At 39.5% G+C, this 17,101-nt stretch overlaps 1 protein-coding gene across 1 annotated transcript in view; it reads right to left on the bottom strand.

The window, feature by feature from the left end:
* Positions 1-337: 337 nt before the first annotated feature.
* Positions 338-17,101, bottom strand: part of LOC117433375 (uncharacterized) — a 53,006-nt gene continuing 36,242 nt past the window's right edge. The window contains exons 25-32 of the mRNA XM_059006582.1: positions 16,563-16,790; positions 15,605-15,874; positions 14,939-15,166; positions 13,212-13,481; positions 12,178-12,405; positions 6,521-6,766; positions 4,310-4,558; positions 338-3,680 (exon numbers count right to left, since the gene is read on the bottom strand). Of these exons, the coding sequence (XP_058862565.1) occupies positions 3,540-3,680; positions 4,310-4,558; positions 6,521-6,766; positions 12,178-12,405; positions 13,212-13,481; positions 14,939-15,166; positions 15,605-15,874; positions 16,563-16,790 (1,860 nt within the window). The 3' untranslated portion in view covers positions 338-3,539. The remainder of the gene's footprint in view (positions 3,681-4,309; positions 4,559-6,520; positions 6,767-12,177; positions 12,406-13,211; positions 13,482-14,938; positions 15,167-15,604; positions 15,875-16,562; positions 16,791-17,101) is intronic.

Raw genomic sequence — 17,101 nt, forward strand, 5'->3', positions numbered from 1 at the left:
AAAATAAACAAAACAAAAAACAAATCAATGTATTACCATTCCAGAACTGTCCAAGCCATTTGCTCCTGACTGCATTTATTATTCTGTATCAATACTTAGAAGAATGTGTTTAATACAGGTTTGATAAGAAAGCAAATCAAGATCTAAACTTTACTGGTAAACCCCTTTATCCTTTTATAAGTAAGTTTCTGCCTTATTTGAAAGATAGTAGTGGTGGTTGGAAGGGGGGGGGGGGGGGGGTATTGTTTGATCGCCTAAGAGATAGTGAATCAGTGCAAAACACATAGATTTAAATTGCAGTCAAAAGGACACACAAAACTTGTGAAATAGAGGCAGGTTCATCAATCATTTGTATAAATGTTTTATTTTTATTTAAATTTCAATTGCATTAGTATATACAGTCGTAATCAAAGTAAAAGAAAAACAACGCTCAGTTATGTGAATATAATCCCTTTTCCAATAGGTGTTAAGATGGGAAAGGTGCAAAAAACAATACTGCAGCTTCCAGGACTACTAGGTTTCACAAGAAGATCACAGCAACAGCATCTTAGAAATGGTTTGAGCATATAGAGAAATGAAAATAAAAGCAGAATAAGACCAGGACCTCTGGTATGGTATGGGAAAGACGCCTCCAAATCTCTGGATTTGCCTTGTCCCTAAATGATCATTTTGCCCTCCTCTATTGCCTCAGATCAAGCAGTGAGAATATTGCTGATAAAAAAAAAAATTATAGCACCCCTATGCTGCCATTCTCACTCAAACCCTATTTGAAAAACAGCAGAGTTAAAAGCAGTGTGGAGTAGTGGTTAGGGCTCTGGACTCTTCACCGGAGTCACTGGTTAAATCCCAGGTGGGGGACACTGCTGCTGTACCCTTGAGCAAGGTACTTGACCTAGATTGCTCCAGTAAAAACCCAACTGTATAAATGGGTAATTGTATGTAAAAATAATGTGATATCTTGTAACAATTGTAAGTCGCCCTGGATAAGGGCGTCTGCTAAGAAATAAATAATAATATATGTGTCCACCAGATAGCACCCAAGTCAAATCCTATTCGAATTCAAGCTAAAAAAAAGCAATGTTAACCAATATATTTTGTGCACATTTTGGGCTCTCAAGTCTTGGATGCAGTATTAGCGCTGCCTTGTAACAGTACTAGCCACCTTCAGGGTGATGTCGTTTTTTTTCTACAGAACAGCAACCTTGGTATTCCAGTCCATGTTTTTATTCTAGCCAGGTCCTCTATCGTTACAGTGTACGAACCTCTTGACCAGACCCTGAAGTATTTTAAAATACTGATCAAACACGTAATGGAATAGCCGGAGTTGCTTATCCTTGGAATAGGTTATTTTTCAACATGTCTATGCAACACAAACTGCCCTTCATGCTTAATCAAGATTAATAAAATAGTAAGTGCTATCAAATGTCCAAATTAACAAGTTTTTAGGAAAATGTAATTCATACATACCACACAGCTAAAAAAAGAAAAAAAAAAAGTTTTACTGGATAAATTAACTGCATAGCTATATGGATATTACAATTAACATAGCTGGTTTCAAGACAGTGGGGTACACAGGGTTCTGATTTCTTTATATTGATAACATATAGCCTACCAAGAGCTATTAGACATACAGACATGTACAAAATAGTATTCCTTGTATTGGGTAGAATTTAGAATTTTGAGTTTAGATTTTAAGCAATACAATATTTTAAATATTTTAAGCCAGATTTCAGAAATCTTTTTTTTTCTTCTTCTTTTTTTTTGGAAAGGCATTGCTTTACTATCAGCTTAACACCTGCCCAGTTTGAACAGCTGAACAGGGTTTGCCATGCTTTCTTGGGGTACTAAATAAAATTAGATAGGGACTATACAAGGATTACAAAGGACAGCCTGAAAGTGTATGCAGGTACTTCAGCGTTTGCCTGTCATTTCCTGTAAACCTGATTAGCATCTCACTGTCTTCTCACCTGGCACTTGCTTAACAAAACAAAAAAAATAAAGCCATACTTAAATAATAAATTTATGAAAACTTTCCTTTCATACAGTGGCCCTTTAGGAAGAAGCAATTATTGATACATTTCAAAGGATTCAATATAAATGAACGACTGATTGATATGAATTTAATATTTTTGACTAGTTAAAACATAACGAGTCAAGAGAAGTTCATTCAAACTTTGAGATGTGGGTTAAGTTATGTTGAACAGTCTATATAATTACACTTGAATTACTGACATGTAGAAGATTACATTTTTCAATGAAATTCCTATTCATACTACTATATTCATAATCATTACCTTTTATCTTTAGCCAGTATTTCCAGTTCTATACTTTAAACATGCCTGCAATGTTGGCAAATAGGGTCATGGGGGTATATTGCAATGATCTAAACAGTGGGGTCTTAATACAAGGAAGATAAACCTGCTCTATTGCAGACCCCCTCCTCACTTCATTTAAAGTGGAAATTACGTTTTCCTAACTATAGCAGGGTAGATGCACTGCACAGATAATTACAATGGACCCCTAATATCTTTGCAACGAACTAATAGTGCAAATTTGAATTTGAATTTGGTAAGTTTTCCAGCCAAAATGTTTGACTGCTTGACTGTACCTCACTGGAATAAGTCACAGCTGGGGTTTTTTTTGGTTTTTTTTAGAGCATTTTGCATTTCACTTGTTTTATCTCCAGATAACCACAAATTGGAAAATGCTCTAATAAATATCCATCTGTGGATTATCACAGCAGGGTGTAGTCTACAGCTTGTCTAAAACTCCCCAAATTGCAAGTAATCCTGAAAATACTCTATTTTAGTTATATCCTTATTTGTCTAATCCATCAGCAGGAAAAAAAACAACATTTTTATACTGGCAGTAGAAGCTACACTTGCCATTCAAATGGAAGTCTTGTATCGCAGCACATACATATTTCATATTAAAAACATTTCATTGTTCTTTAATATAAAACACAATTTATTAGGATTAAACGCTCTGAAGCATCAGCATCAACAGGAAAGCTTTTGGTTATTTTTAGGTACTGAACATAACACAGGGAAGCCCCTGAAATCAAACATATAGTGAGATCAACTCAAAGTGTTTGTATATCTGAAACAGCTGTACCATTGAAAGTAAAGTTCACTAAAATCTTAGTATTCACAAAGCATAATTAAAAACAGAGCATTCTTCAAATAACTAATGGAGTGAAAGTTTTGTGAATAGGGCTGTATTTATAAATGGCACAGCTGTACTGTGCTAGACAGACAAACAGAATGAAATTATCCAATTAAAAAAAGAGGAAAGCTGCATTTCTGGAAAAGGGGTAACTATTTAATACACTAAACCTACACAGCTTTGCTAACAAAACAAGCCAACAATATTCCAATATTCCCATTCAGTCACAACAGAAAAAAAAATAATTAAAACAAATATTAGTGAATTTTCACATTAAAAATCCAATTGTAATTTACAGTGCTTTTTTCTAGGCTGCTAATTTGGAGGGATGTGGAGTGCATGGCTCACGGCTGCAACGTTGCAAGAAGGGAGCGTTACAAGGTGTTAAACGGCCTTCTTTTATTAGAGAAAAGCAAGTCCCAGATTAGGCCGTTGCTCTGAACACACTTCCCACCAGACTTGTCACAAGTGTAGTGATTGGGACAGCAGTGCTGAAGATCATCACAGCAGACACCCTAGAGAAAAAAAATAAAATAAAGAGACATTCAGGCCGGGTTTTAATCTTGTACGTGCTGTGACCTGCTTGTGCACCGATATACATGCCTAAAAAGATCACTGTCTCTCCATCAGATAGATATAAAAGATGACTGAGCAAAAATGTAGTCATAGTTCAAATACATATTAAAAATTAAGTACATTTAGAAATGTCAAACGTTTCAAAGTTTTGGATGGCAGTTCAAACGTTTACTACCAGTGCAAAACGACTGTCATCTGAAAATATAAGAGCCTCCCTAGGTTACCCAGTATATGGCATAACTATTTCCTCCTAATAATAATAGAGAACTATTTTACACAACTTTTAACCATTCCTTATTTCACTTTATGTTCCTACTTTACACTGGTATGCTGCTGTGTGCAAGAGGTATAAAGGGAAACTGCAAAATCCTGAAGATACCCCTAAAGCTTTCCTTACAAATAGCTTGACAATAACTATTAATTTTGCACAAAAACACACAACTGTCGGAATCATTTTTTAGTTAAAATAATTCCATATTGAAACAAACAGTAGCTGTGTCTTCTAGTCTGAGATCCATTCAGGTACAGTTAGAGAGGCTTCTATGTGTTTTACAGGGTCCCTTGTTACCTGGCTGTAGGGGCAGCAGCCCCAGGTTCCAGCAGCAGTCTTGCAGCAGGTTTGCTGGTCTGAGCAGTTGTGCTGATCATCACACTTGTCATTGCCTCTGGAGTCAGGGGAGGCAGCAGAGAGGCTATAGAAAGGGGCTTTCTGAAAGACCCAGGGGAATACCAGGCTCTGTCTCTCACAGGTGCTGGTCTGCATGTTGCACTGGTAACCCTGGGGACAGCAATGCTCCTGATCATTACAACACACCCCCTGGAACAGAAGAGAAAAATCAGGAAGCGCAAAAAAAAACCCACAGGTAGACACATTCTTATGCAAGTAGACATTCTGACAATTTGAAGCAAATGGACATAAACCGTGGGTACGGTACACTTAACTTACACACTCAAAAACACAAAATTATATGAATAGCTGAATATAAAACAATTTTAAACTTATTTACAAAAATATAGTAAAACAAAAAATGTAGCTTTTCTTTTTTAAAAAGCACCCAACAAAAAAACAACTCTAGAAAAAACAACAACTATCTTAAAACAGGATATTTTGGCAAATCATATTTTTTAAAACTTATTTTTTGCCCTTCAATAGAACTAATTGAACTTCAGCAAGTCGTAAAATCTGTGGATTATAAATAAATTCCTAAATATATTTAATTTTTAAACACCATTTGTTTGCGTATCTTTTGGCAAACAGAATTAAACAGAGTTAATTAATTAACAATAATTAATAACTGTCTTTCATTGAGTGTGACGTCAGTAGCACGGCTCGGCTCTGCAGTGGAAAAATAACCCAGGCTCTCCTTAACCACACCGCGAGTGCTCGGTACGGCCCCGATGCGGCTCGGATGTACAGTGGAAAAAAGAGGCATTTGTGTGGCGTCACAGGTGTAGCCTGAGGGACAGCAGTAAGACCCACCCTGCCAACACACCGCCTAAAACAGAAATCAACCTATGAGGGATCATTGTTTTTACAGCAAACTCCCCATTAACTCCTGCCCTTATGGTTGAAACAGAACAGCAATGTGACTGAGCAGGATATAATCAAGACAGAAATTCATAGAAGAGAGTTGTGTAGCAGTGTGACAGAAATATAATAAGTTCTGGTTGTAAATCTCCCTCCCGACCTGTGAGGGCGCTAAGTAGCGAAAGGGGAAGTTTTTGGACGGGCTGGCCTGACAGTTCATTTCCTGGGTCGGGAAGTCGGTCAGCCTGGAAGAAGGCGAGACTCCGTTGCAGGAACGTATTGACCCTGGAAGGTAAACGAGGTAGCAGCTGCAGGGAATAGAGACAGCTGAAATCGTTTACCAAGGGGTCATGTTTGATAGCATAAAGGGGCCGGAGAATTGTAAATCCTTCCGTCACTTTTGGTTTCGAAATAGACCCGGAAGGACCTGTGCACTGTGTATTAAGAGTATCGTGAGTGTTTGTTTGTTTGTCTTTGTTTGTCTATAATTGTTACTTGTGTGTTTATAGACGGCTAACACGTTCCGGAGCTGTCGCTAAGAGCCAGCACTGAACCCGGAACAGCACTGCACTATTTGTCACTCTTTAAACTGTATCACCCACAACGAGCACTACAGCACACACCCAGGACTGGTGGCTGTGGTTGTATATTGTGGGAGAGATACTGTGTTTATTGTTTAGGTCTGCAATCCCTGTTACTGTTCTCTGTGTTTTACACATCGCTGTGTATAACCAGAGTTTATTATTTGGTCACCAGACCTGGATTATAAGAAAAATAAAACAACTATTTTCCATACCGGATTACAAATCTCTGTCTGTTTATTCCTGCACTGCATCACCTCTGCACCTGTTCATAATCAGCAGCCACTTTGCCACAAGCAGTTATAAGTATTTTGGGTGCATTCCCCCCTCAACTGTGTGTTACTAGCATACATTTTGTTAATTACTTTTTAAACCAATAATTTAACAGTACCCAAAAAATGTAACTGGCCTCATTGTTTATTTTAATTAATTTTGAGGCTTCTTCAAAACAAAGATAGATTTAATTGTAAAAAGGTGGACAAACTTTCACGTGCCAAGGTTTTACCACTCGGAGGTAAAACTTAAACATACCTTTTAAGATACAAGCCGAAACATGTCTAGTTGACTAAGGGGTTGATGCAATCCATGGGTATTCCCTGATACTGTACAATTCTGGCTGGGTACAGATTGAAGGGTTGTGATAAAACTGGCTTGGTGTAATACCACTTACGTTTGGTACAGAACAGCAGCCCCACTTCTCTGTTCTCATCTCACAGCATGTCATTTCCTTGGGGCAGGTGTGCTCGTTACACATGTTCTTGTCTGCGTGGGCTCCGGCTGCAGACAGCAGCTTCTTCATGGGAGGTTTCTTTGGCACCCAGGGGATGCTCAGGCCTTGCTTCACGCAGGTCTGCTGCTCAACATCACACTTGTACCCTTTAGGACAACAGTGTTCGTGATCATCGCAGCACATAGCCTGCAAAGGAAACCATTTCACTGGTTAATGTACCTCGTTAATGTATATGTGTGTACACACACACACATACATACATACACACACACACACACACACACACACACACACACACACACACACAGAGTCACCTCCAAAATTATTGGCACCCTTGATAAAGATGAGCAAAAAAGGCTGCATAAAATACACAGGTAATGAGTTATATTTCATGCTCAAATATATGGGAAAACCATATTCTTTTATTCTAATACAATTGCTCAGAGAAAAAGTTTTTTTTATTAACAATACAATTTTTTCTCAAAAAGATAGGTGTCAGAATTATTGGCACCCCTAAAGATTCTTATAAATAAAATAAAACAAAATTAAATCTGCATTAACATTCGACTTCTTTAAGTTCATCTCCATCTTAAGGAATGTATTGTGGCCTTCCATGGCTTCCTGTTTCACTGGGGGTATAAAAATGAGGTAAAACGCATATGAAATCCATTTGTCATCCATCACCATGGGGATAAGCAAAAAAACTCACAAATGAAAAGAGACAAATGGTTGTCGACCTTCATAAATCAGACAATGGGTACAAAACAATAGCTAAAAAACTAAATACCACTTTGGCCACGTACACCAGTGGTGGGTTTGGCGTCGAAAGAAGGATGCGTGTGCAGAAAAGAACCTGTTATCATATATGCATGCACTGCACAATAATACAAAGCAAATTAAATATCTACTTGCTGAAGCGGTTTTTATTTTAGCCAACAGCAACGCACTAGCAAAAGAAGTCACAGGGTAGCGACGTCAGCTCCCTAGCACAAGCCTCCTATGTTTGGAATGGGATTCTTTCAATGCAGTGGGTTTGTGCATTTGAGAAAGGAGAGGAAGACTCATGAAATTAATTGGAGACTTAAGTTGATGAGAAGCAATTACCCTCCGCAGTACGAATTAAAATGGTGTGCTGCTTTTTATAAGAAAAATGAGAAAAAGCAGGTTGCGTAGAGGACATACTGGACCCCGACGCCCCCGATAAAACGAGGGAGTGGTTGTACAGTATTTGTCAGCCTATTTGTTTTTCTATGGGTCTCTCGTTATATCACGGTCATCGATATATAGCGTTTATACTGGACCCCGCGATATATCGAGTGTGTGGTGTATACATATTTATTTTTTCATGGGAGGTTTCTTCTGCCATCTTGAACAGCGCTTCGGCAGTGTTGCCAGCTAGTGACAAAATCGCTAAGATCTAGTGACTTTTGGGTTTCCCTAGCGACAAAAACATTGTCAAAGCGACTAGTGACAAATGTAGCGACGAGGAGATTGCTGGGTACAAAGGGGAAGCAGCTACGTCAAAACCTCCCCTTGCGCTGAGTTAAAGAGCGATCGGCCGGAGCCGATGTTTGTTTTCTGTGATTACGTGTTTTGTTTTTGTGTGTTAACAGAGGAGCGGGAGGACGGGAGGCTGTAGCCAGCGAGCCAGCACATACCCCAGAGCACGCCCCTCATTGCACAGCACTTCACAGCACAGCGCACGCACCACAAACCTTGGAAGAGAAGAGCACATTTTCGTGTTTGGCCCCAGTACCATCGCTGGTACTGGGGCTTATTATTATTTATTATCATTATAATTATTATTTATTTTTCCAAGGGGATTTATTTTATGATCTTTTTGTTTGTTAATTATTAAAACCTTTTTGTTATTGGGAGAATTCAGTCTGGACATTCACTTTCTACTGCACCACACCATTCAGCGTGTCTCAGCCTACTTCTGATTTGGCTTGTCCAACGGGAATACAGAGGCCTAAAGTCTTTATCCTAGCAACATGCTAATCTACCGTACTAGCACTAAAAGAAGCACTCTCACACACTCAAGGTTCTAATGCAAACTGGCAACAAGAGACTTCAAACTGGGTTCTAATTTGATGCATCGATTCACCAATATGTAATTGAAACTCAGGAAATTTAAGGCCAGATGATCAATAAATCAATGCGTCGATTAATTGTTGCACCCCTAGTTAGCTTTTTGTTAAGGGGGTGTTAAGTAGACTACACCTGCACTTAAATAGGACTACTATAAATAATAATAATAATAATAATAATAATAATAATAATAATAACAACAACTATTATTATTATTATTATTATTATTATTATTATTATTAAGCATACTTAAATTTATCAGTGAGGGGATTCGAAACTGGTACACTGAGCGCAGCCGTTGCGTCTCAGTTTCACCTGCCAGTACTGCCTGTCCTTTCTAGCCTGACGTGACCCCTACAGCCAGCCTGTTCACAAGGCCCCTTTTGTGCGTTGCATTGCCGCAAATGCATTTCATCCTTCGTTGTGCATATAGCGCTCAAAAATAAAACCTGAAAACCACAAAGCCTAAATATCCATTCTGGTGTATTTAAAAGCATTGGCCTTTTGAAGTAGGATACTTCTTTATTTCAGACAGTGCGTGATGGACACTTGCAAAGAAAAAGCTACTTGTTTGCACTGTACAAAAATCACACAGGTCCTGCAAATTTAGAACCTCAGGTACTCAAAATTCTATAATAGTATCTTATTCCGAAAAAAAGCCTGTTAACTAAACTTTTGTATTTAAACAAAACATATATTAATAATGTCCTATCTTTTTTCTTCTGTTATAAAAACTTTAGTGGCAGAGGGCACGGGCAGAAAGTGCCTCGGTCATTTTTCATTTTTCATTTTTGATTGGCTGGGTACGGCCCCGATGACTATATTATTTATTTTGGCGACACAGTATTCGTCAGATTGAGATGAATTGCTGTTTTCAGGTCCTAGTAATGTATCGACTGTCAGCATTAATATACCAAAAATATTTTTATTCACCGATATGCAATATATAATGTTTGTATTTTAAAAAACGTACCTGCAACAGTAGTCAAATTTCACTAATGAGAAGAATATTCTGTATAAAACAGGCAATGCTACGTTTGGTATGATTCTTTTGTTACATCACATATCACTGCCTCAACATCAGCTGTGACAGAAAGAGACACTTGCAAAGCGGGAGTTTTGTTTGTTTCAGCACAGACTTCCTCTGCTACCAGTCACGAACTGTCACACGGCTGGCTGAGTGGTGCCGTCAGATCCAGGAAATGAATAACACACAGACAGATTAAATGAAATGATGAAGGCGTTTGCTTGCGCCGGGTTATTATAAATAAAAAGGTTTTAAACAGAAAACAGGACACGGCACTTGAGGCCAAAATAAAGAGACAAACAAAACGGATTAACACTAAACAAAACAGTGGACGGACAGACAAACGAAACACGGTGAGTCAGACAACTATCAATTATTATTTTAGTTTATTTTCGTTAATTTTACCTCCTTCTCCACACCCGTTCTCCACTCACCCAACACACAACCCCGAGTGAGTAAAACGTGCATCTATATATATTGTTGCGCTGGGATTCAATTACTAATTAATTATTCACTTGAATCCCAGCAACCTCGTGTTCACATATTAAATACTTTAAATGCATGTGAAGTGATGTGCAATCCCGTGCCTAAATACAATTCTACATCTTAAATAACTCGTGCTGCACACACCCATTTATATCCCATGCAGCCATCTCTATACACCAACATTAACACACCACACGCAACATACAACATATAACACACAAATGCACAAAGGGGCGGGGCACATTGCCACAGGAACCAATCATCATAGCGCACAAACAAACTGGTTCTGATAAAAGCCTGGTGTATTAATACAAAAATCAGATTAAAAACATCAAGAAATAATAAAAACTAAATGCGCAACTAACGAGTTAATCGCAAAAGTTAACTGTGATCAACTGACAACCCTAATATATTATATATGTTCAGGGTGAAACCTGGTGGTCTGGCGAGTCTAGTTTTGCCTGGGCTAATCTAGTTTCACCAAGGGTTTCCGGGCAAATCCCAAAGTTACCACTTTTTTTCGGCACTCGCCCGCGTCCAATCGGGCGAATCTAGATTGGCCCAGAACTTGAAAAAGATGACTGGGCAAAACCTGTTTTTTCAACAGTTTTCGCTGAATTTCAGGACTAGCCCAGGCAAGTCTAGTTTCATCCAAAGCTTCAACATCGATGCTGGGCCAATCTAGTTTTGCCTATGCCAATTATTTGGGCGAGTCTAGTTTTGCATTTCTACACTCTCCCCTGCCAGCTTCCAAGTGCGTGCCGGGGTACCTGCCTCGCCTCCACTTCTGACAACAATGTAGCGACTGTGTGTTTGGTTTTCAGCGGCGGTGCTGAAAAGGAAGGACACCATGGCTGGTTATTCAAACCAGCATACTGTACGTCAGCCGAATACCTCGTCAGGAAAGTCCATACAGGCTTGTTTTACTTCCCTGTTACTCTCCGCCCCTAACAACGTGTATAATATACCGGTAGGTGTGTAATGTAACTTTTTTGGCTGTCGGCACAGGGATATATTGTTATGCATACTAATCTGTGTTTTCCACATATTCTGGCTCACTTCGATCCCTACCTGCACAAATTAACGGATGTCTGTTGTGTTTACGAGATTCAAGCAAAATCCAGTTGGCATGTATAAAGTGAATTGGAAAAAAAAAAGTTCTGACAATGCAAACATTTGTGATCAAAGTAAATTGAGCATTGTATAGCTTGTATTCTGTATCGCTACTGAAAGCAATATATTTAAAGTGGTAAAGAAAAAAAAAACAACACAGCTGAGCAAAAATCTTTCCATACATCCTAATGTAATAAAGAACAACTTGGGAAAGAGCTGGGGTTATATATATATATATATATATATATATATATATATATATATATATATATATATATATATATACATATACATACACACACACACACACACATACACATACTTCGACATTGTATACACTTTAATACCAGGTCTAGTCCTAATGCTAAATCTATTTTCTTTCCTCTTATATGCGCTACCAATAATATGTCTGTATATTTCAAATACAAAGCAACAGATGTTGCTGCTGCTGTTTCCTGGAACTGAATCACTTCCTGTCTTGTAATTCCAAATCACGCCAATTGTAAGCTACAAAATTAGACCATGTGACCTACAAAGGCACCAGGATGCAGCAGTCTTGCATTCAATTGTTGAGCAATAAATAACTATTTCCACATCCTAAATTACAAATTCAAGCAAAGAACCAAAAAAAGCTATTAGGAGCTCCACTTACTGTGCAGTTTAAATACATTATAAAGTACATTTTGTTGCCATCTACAAAAGTCGATACATGGCACAACACTCCATGTTGGTCTGCTAGCAATGGTGTCCACCACACTTGTGTTCTTTGCTGGAGAGGAATTTGCATTTGGCACTCCTGAGGATTGGGCATGCCACCTGATAGTGCTCACATTAAAGAGACACATTGCTCAGTATTTACATGGTTGTAGGCTTCACTTACACGTATCAGCGGACAGCAGGCCCAGTCTCCAGTGCTCAGTTTACAGCAGGTAGTCCCGTCAGGGCAGCTGGTCTGGTTGTCACACTTCTCTTCGTTGGGCTCGCTCACGAGGGCTGGCACTTTCTTGAGCCAGGGCACAGAGAATCCACCCTGGTCACAGGTGCCAGCAGCAAGATCACAGGTGGTGTCCTCTGGACAGCAATGCTCGTGGTCATCACAGCAAACAGCCTGGGGAGGGAGGGGGTGGAGGGATGAATTTAGAACAAGCGGACTATTTCTATGCAGTGAATATGCTCAACAACAAGGATAATCTAGGCAGAGTCAGTCCCTTAATTAAATGTGACAAAGAACACATAAAATTAACAACATCTACTGTACATCCACAGTATACACATGCAAAAGTGTATCGTAGACATTCCAACCGGGCACTTAATTACTTAACTAGACCCTTAATTGAACTGATCATCTGCTTAATTAGACCTTTTTACTTGTTTTCAGCTATTAAACAGTTGCATATTTCAAGTTAGCTATAACATTTGATAAGTAAATTGAACTGCAACTGTTTAATTAAGCAAATAATTAGTTCAATTAAGGGTCTAGTTAAGGAATTAAGAGCTTAGTTGGAATGAAAACCAGCAGACACAGATGGTCCCCAAGACCGAGTTTGAGAAGCCCTGATCTAGGCAGAGTCAGTCCCTTAATTAAATGTGACAAAGAACACATAAAATAACCAAGATCTACCTTACATCCACAGTATACACATGCAAAAGTGTATCAAGACAGGCAGTTAGACAAATGACTCCACACACGCAAAGTTTCTGATACTAAAGTGCTGAAGAATGTACTAACCAAGTTTCATCATAACTTGACAAGCAGTACAAACACATTTTTTAAATGTAAAGTATGAGATGCTGTACTGCACATCGGTGTGGCTCCCAGTAGGGGAGGGGGAAATTCCTTTCCTGGCACCCTTTTTGTAAGAATAAAGGACTAGCAGACAATATTCACACCAGCACATTTTAAAATGAAGTTACCTTGGGAAAGCTGCAGCACCCCCAGCCCCCTTGCTTGTTCTTGCAGCAGGTGTTGCCGTCAGGACAGGATTTGGTGTCATCACATTTGACGTCTCTCTCGGCCGCCCCATTCACAATCACTAGCATCTTCCCATTGTTGGAGTTTTTCTTCATAGCCGGAAACTTCTTCCTCATCGTGGTTTCCCCCTCTGCAGACAAACACTTCTTGTGTTCGGTATCACACGTGGTTCCCTCGGGACAGCAGGATTCATTGTCTGCACAGCACACAGCCTGTGGCATAGTAAGCAGAAACATCAATAAACAATGAGAAATAGAATCCAATGACAAAAGGCCCATGTATTCAAATAACTTAAAAAAAAAAGTTAAGCCAATCCGATTTTAAAGTTCCATCAAATAGCCAAACCTATCAGAAGCCATAACTTACGAAAGAATGTCTTCATGCCCTATGGTCAAGAACTTTTATTAATCTTTAAAAACGCATTGGTAGTTTGTAACAGAGATCGAATGGTGTTTGGTGTTAGATCTCCCTCTCGACCTGTGAGGGCACTGTGTAACGGGAACAGAGTACCCTTAACTAAATGGCACGACAATTTATTCCGTAGGGTAGGTGGAAGTTGGTCATTTAGGAAAGGGGCGCAGCTACGGTATCCAAACTCAATGACCCAGACGGTAAACGGCATGGCATCTGAGGATTAGAGGAACGGATGCGCTCGTTAACCTAGGGGTCATGACCGAGGATATAAATAGGGGTCATAGCTGACGTGATCTGTTCCTTGGTAAATGGTTAGTGCTGAAAACCTACAAGGAGTCTGTGTGCTGTTTCGTGAACCGTGAGTTTTGTCTTGTGTTTGTTAGTGTTTTGTCAACTGTCATCTGTTTTTTAATAGACTACCAGCTGCACGATCCGGAGCTTTAGAGAAAGCCTGCATAAATCCGGACATCATTTTCACCCCTGTATTTCACGGAGAACTGTATTACACCACTTGCACGTATTCACTATCACTAAGAACTGTGTTTGTGTTTTGTGTTTAGTGTTGGTGTGTAAAACTGGACTATTGGTTATGGGTCAAACCCGGGGAATTACAAATACCGAGTGATACACGCCGCTGTATCACTCCAACATTATTATTTACAGGTGTTTGCCATAAGGCTCTGGACATTGTTAATTAAATAAATAAACACCCTTGCACCTGGAAATCATTGTCTGTCTGTTTAGTATCCGCTCTACACTGCACTCACCTGTATTCACTCACCACTTTGCCACATAGATACAGTAGCGTGCACATTTATTAGAACACCCCAGTGGGTCTGTTGTTTTTATTTGTGTGCATATGAAATCAAACCCCTGTAACTGAATCTTGGAAAATTGCCAAAATAGGCAAATTAGTGATCGTCAAATTTAATTAATGACTTTAATAGGCCACATGTGCAATTAATTTCTAAGAGAAAAGGAACACACAGCCACAAATGGCAAAATGCAAGAGACTTTTTAGAAGTTAAGACACCTAATTAAAAGCACTAAGTGGTCTAACATTTTTACACAAGTGCCTATTTGTTTCGATAGCACCGATTACTGACCAAAAATTTTAGTTCTCACACCATGAGATTTTTATGCAAGTAGGTATATAAAATATTTAAATGACAAATCTTGAGCTCCTCTAATATATTTGCACACTATTGTATGTACAGATGTCTCCATTATATTTTTACTTGTAGGCATGTCTTACATGCGGCAGTGGACAGCAGGCCCAGTCTCCAGTGCTCAGTTTACAGCAGGTGCTCCCGTCAGGGCAGCTGTACTGGTCATCGCACTTCTCTTCGTTGGGCTCGCTCATGAGGGCTGGCACTTTCTTCAGCCAGGGCACAGAGAATCCACCCTGGTCACAGGTGCCAGCAGCAAGATCACAGGTGGTGTCCTCTGGACAGCAATGCTCGTGGTCATCACAGCAAACAGCCTGGGGAGGGAGGGGGTGAAGGGATGAATTTAGAACAAGCTGACTATTTCTATGCAGTGAATATGCTCAACAACAAGGATAATCTAGGCAGAGTCAGTCCCTTAATTAAATGTGACAAAGAACAAATAAAATTAACAAGATCTACTGTACATCCACAGTATACACATGCAAAAGTGTATCAAGACAGGCAGTTAGACAAATGACTCCACACACGCAAAGTTTCTCATATTAAAGTGCTGAAGAATGTACTAACCAAGTTTCATCATAACTTGACAGGCAGTACAAACACATTTTTTAAATGTAAAGTATGAGATGCTGTACTGCACATCGGTGTGGCTCCCAGTAGGGGAGGGGGAAATTCCCTTCCTGGCACCCTTTTTGTAAGAATAAAGGACTAGCAGACAATATTCACACCAGCACATTTTAAAATGAAGTTACCTTGGGAAAGCTGCAGCACCCCCAGCCCCCTTGCTTGTTCTTGCAGCAGGTGTTGCCGTCAGGACAGGATTTGGTGTCATCACATTTGACGTCTCTCTCGACCGTCCCATTCACAATCACTAGCATCTTCCCATTGTTGGAGTTTTTCTTCATAGCCGGAAACTTCTTCCTCATCGTGGTTTCCCCCTCTGCAGACAAACACTTCTTGTGTTCGGTATCACACGTGGTTCCCTCGGGACAGCAGGATTCATTGTCTGCACAGCACACAGCCTGTGGAAAAGTAAGCAGAAACATCAATAAACAATGAGAAATAGAATCTAATGACAAACGGCCCATGTATTCAAATAACTTAAAAAAAAAAATTAAAAAAAAGTTAAGCCAATCCGATTTTAAAGTTCCATCAAATAGCCAAACCTATCAGAAGCCATAACTTGTGAAAGAATGTCTTCATGCCCTACGGTCAAGAACTTTTGATAATAGTTAAAAACGCACTGGGAGATACAGTAGCGTGCACATTTATTGGAACACCCCAATGCGTCTGTTGTTTTTATTTGTGTGCATATGAAATCAAACCCCTGTAACTGAATCTTGGAAAATTGCCAAAATAGGCAAATTAGTGATCGTCAAATTTAATTAATGACTTTAATAGGCCACATGTGCAATTAATTTCTAAGAGAAAAGGAACACACAGCCACAAATGGCAAAATGCAAGAGACTTTTTAGAAGTTAAGACACCAAATTAAAAAGCACTAAGTGGTCTAACATTTTTACACAAGTGCCTATTTGTTTCGATAGCACCGATTACCGACCAAAAATTTTAATTCTCACACCATGAGGTTTTTAAGCAAGTAGGTATATAAAATATATAAATGACAAATCTTGAGCTCCTCTAATATATTTGCACACTATTGTATGTACAGATGCCTCCATTATATTTTTACTTGTAGGCATGTCTTACATGCGGCAGTGGACAGCAGGCCCAGTCTCCAGTGCTCAGTTTACAGCAGGTGTTCCCGTCAGGGCAGCTGTACTGGTCATCGCACTTCTCTTCGTTGGGCTCGCTCACGAGGGCTGGCACTTTCTTCAGCCAGGGCACAGAGAATCCACCCTGGTCACAGGTGCCAGCGGCAAGATCACAGGTGGTGTCCTCTGGACAGCAATGCTCGTGGTCATCACAGCAAACAGCCTGGGGAGGGAGGGGGTGGAGGGATGAATTTAGAACAACCGGTCTATTTCTATGCAGTGAATATGCTCAAAGACAAGGATAATCTAGGCCAGGGCATCTTAACCCTTTGCGGTCCATTGTCGGACTGGGTCCGACATTGCAATTATTCCTCTCAGGTCCTTTGTCGGACTGGGTCCGACATCATTATAGCAACGCAAAAAACGGGTTTCTAGTCGTTTTTTCTCCGGAAAAAGCCGAGAAAACCATTCAATTGCCGAGTGGGAGCGACAGGAGCCGAAACAAGACGGAAAAAAAAAAAAAAAAAAAAAAAA

The sequence above is a fragment of the Acipenser ruthenus genome, chromosome 33, assembly GCF_902713425.1.
Source record: "Acipenser ruthenus chromosome 33, fAciRut3.2 maternal haplotype, whole genome shotgun sequence".
Lineage (NCBI taxonomy): Eukaryota > Metazoa > Chordata > Actinopteri > Acipenseriformes > Acipenseridae > Acipenser > Acipenser ruthenus.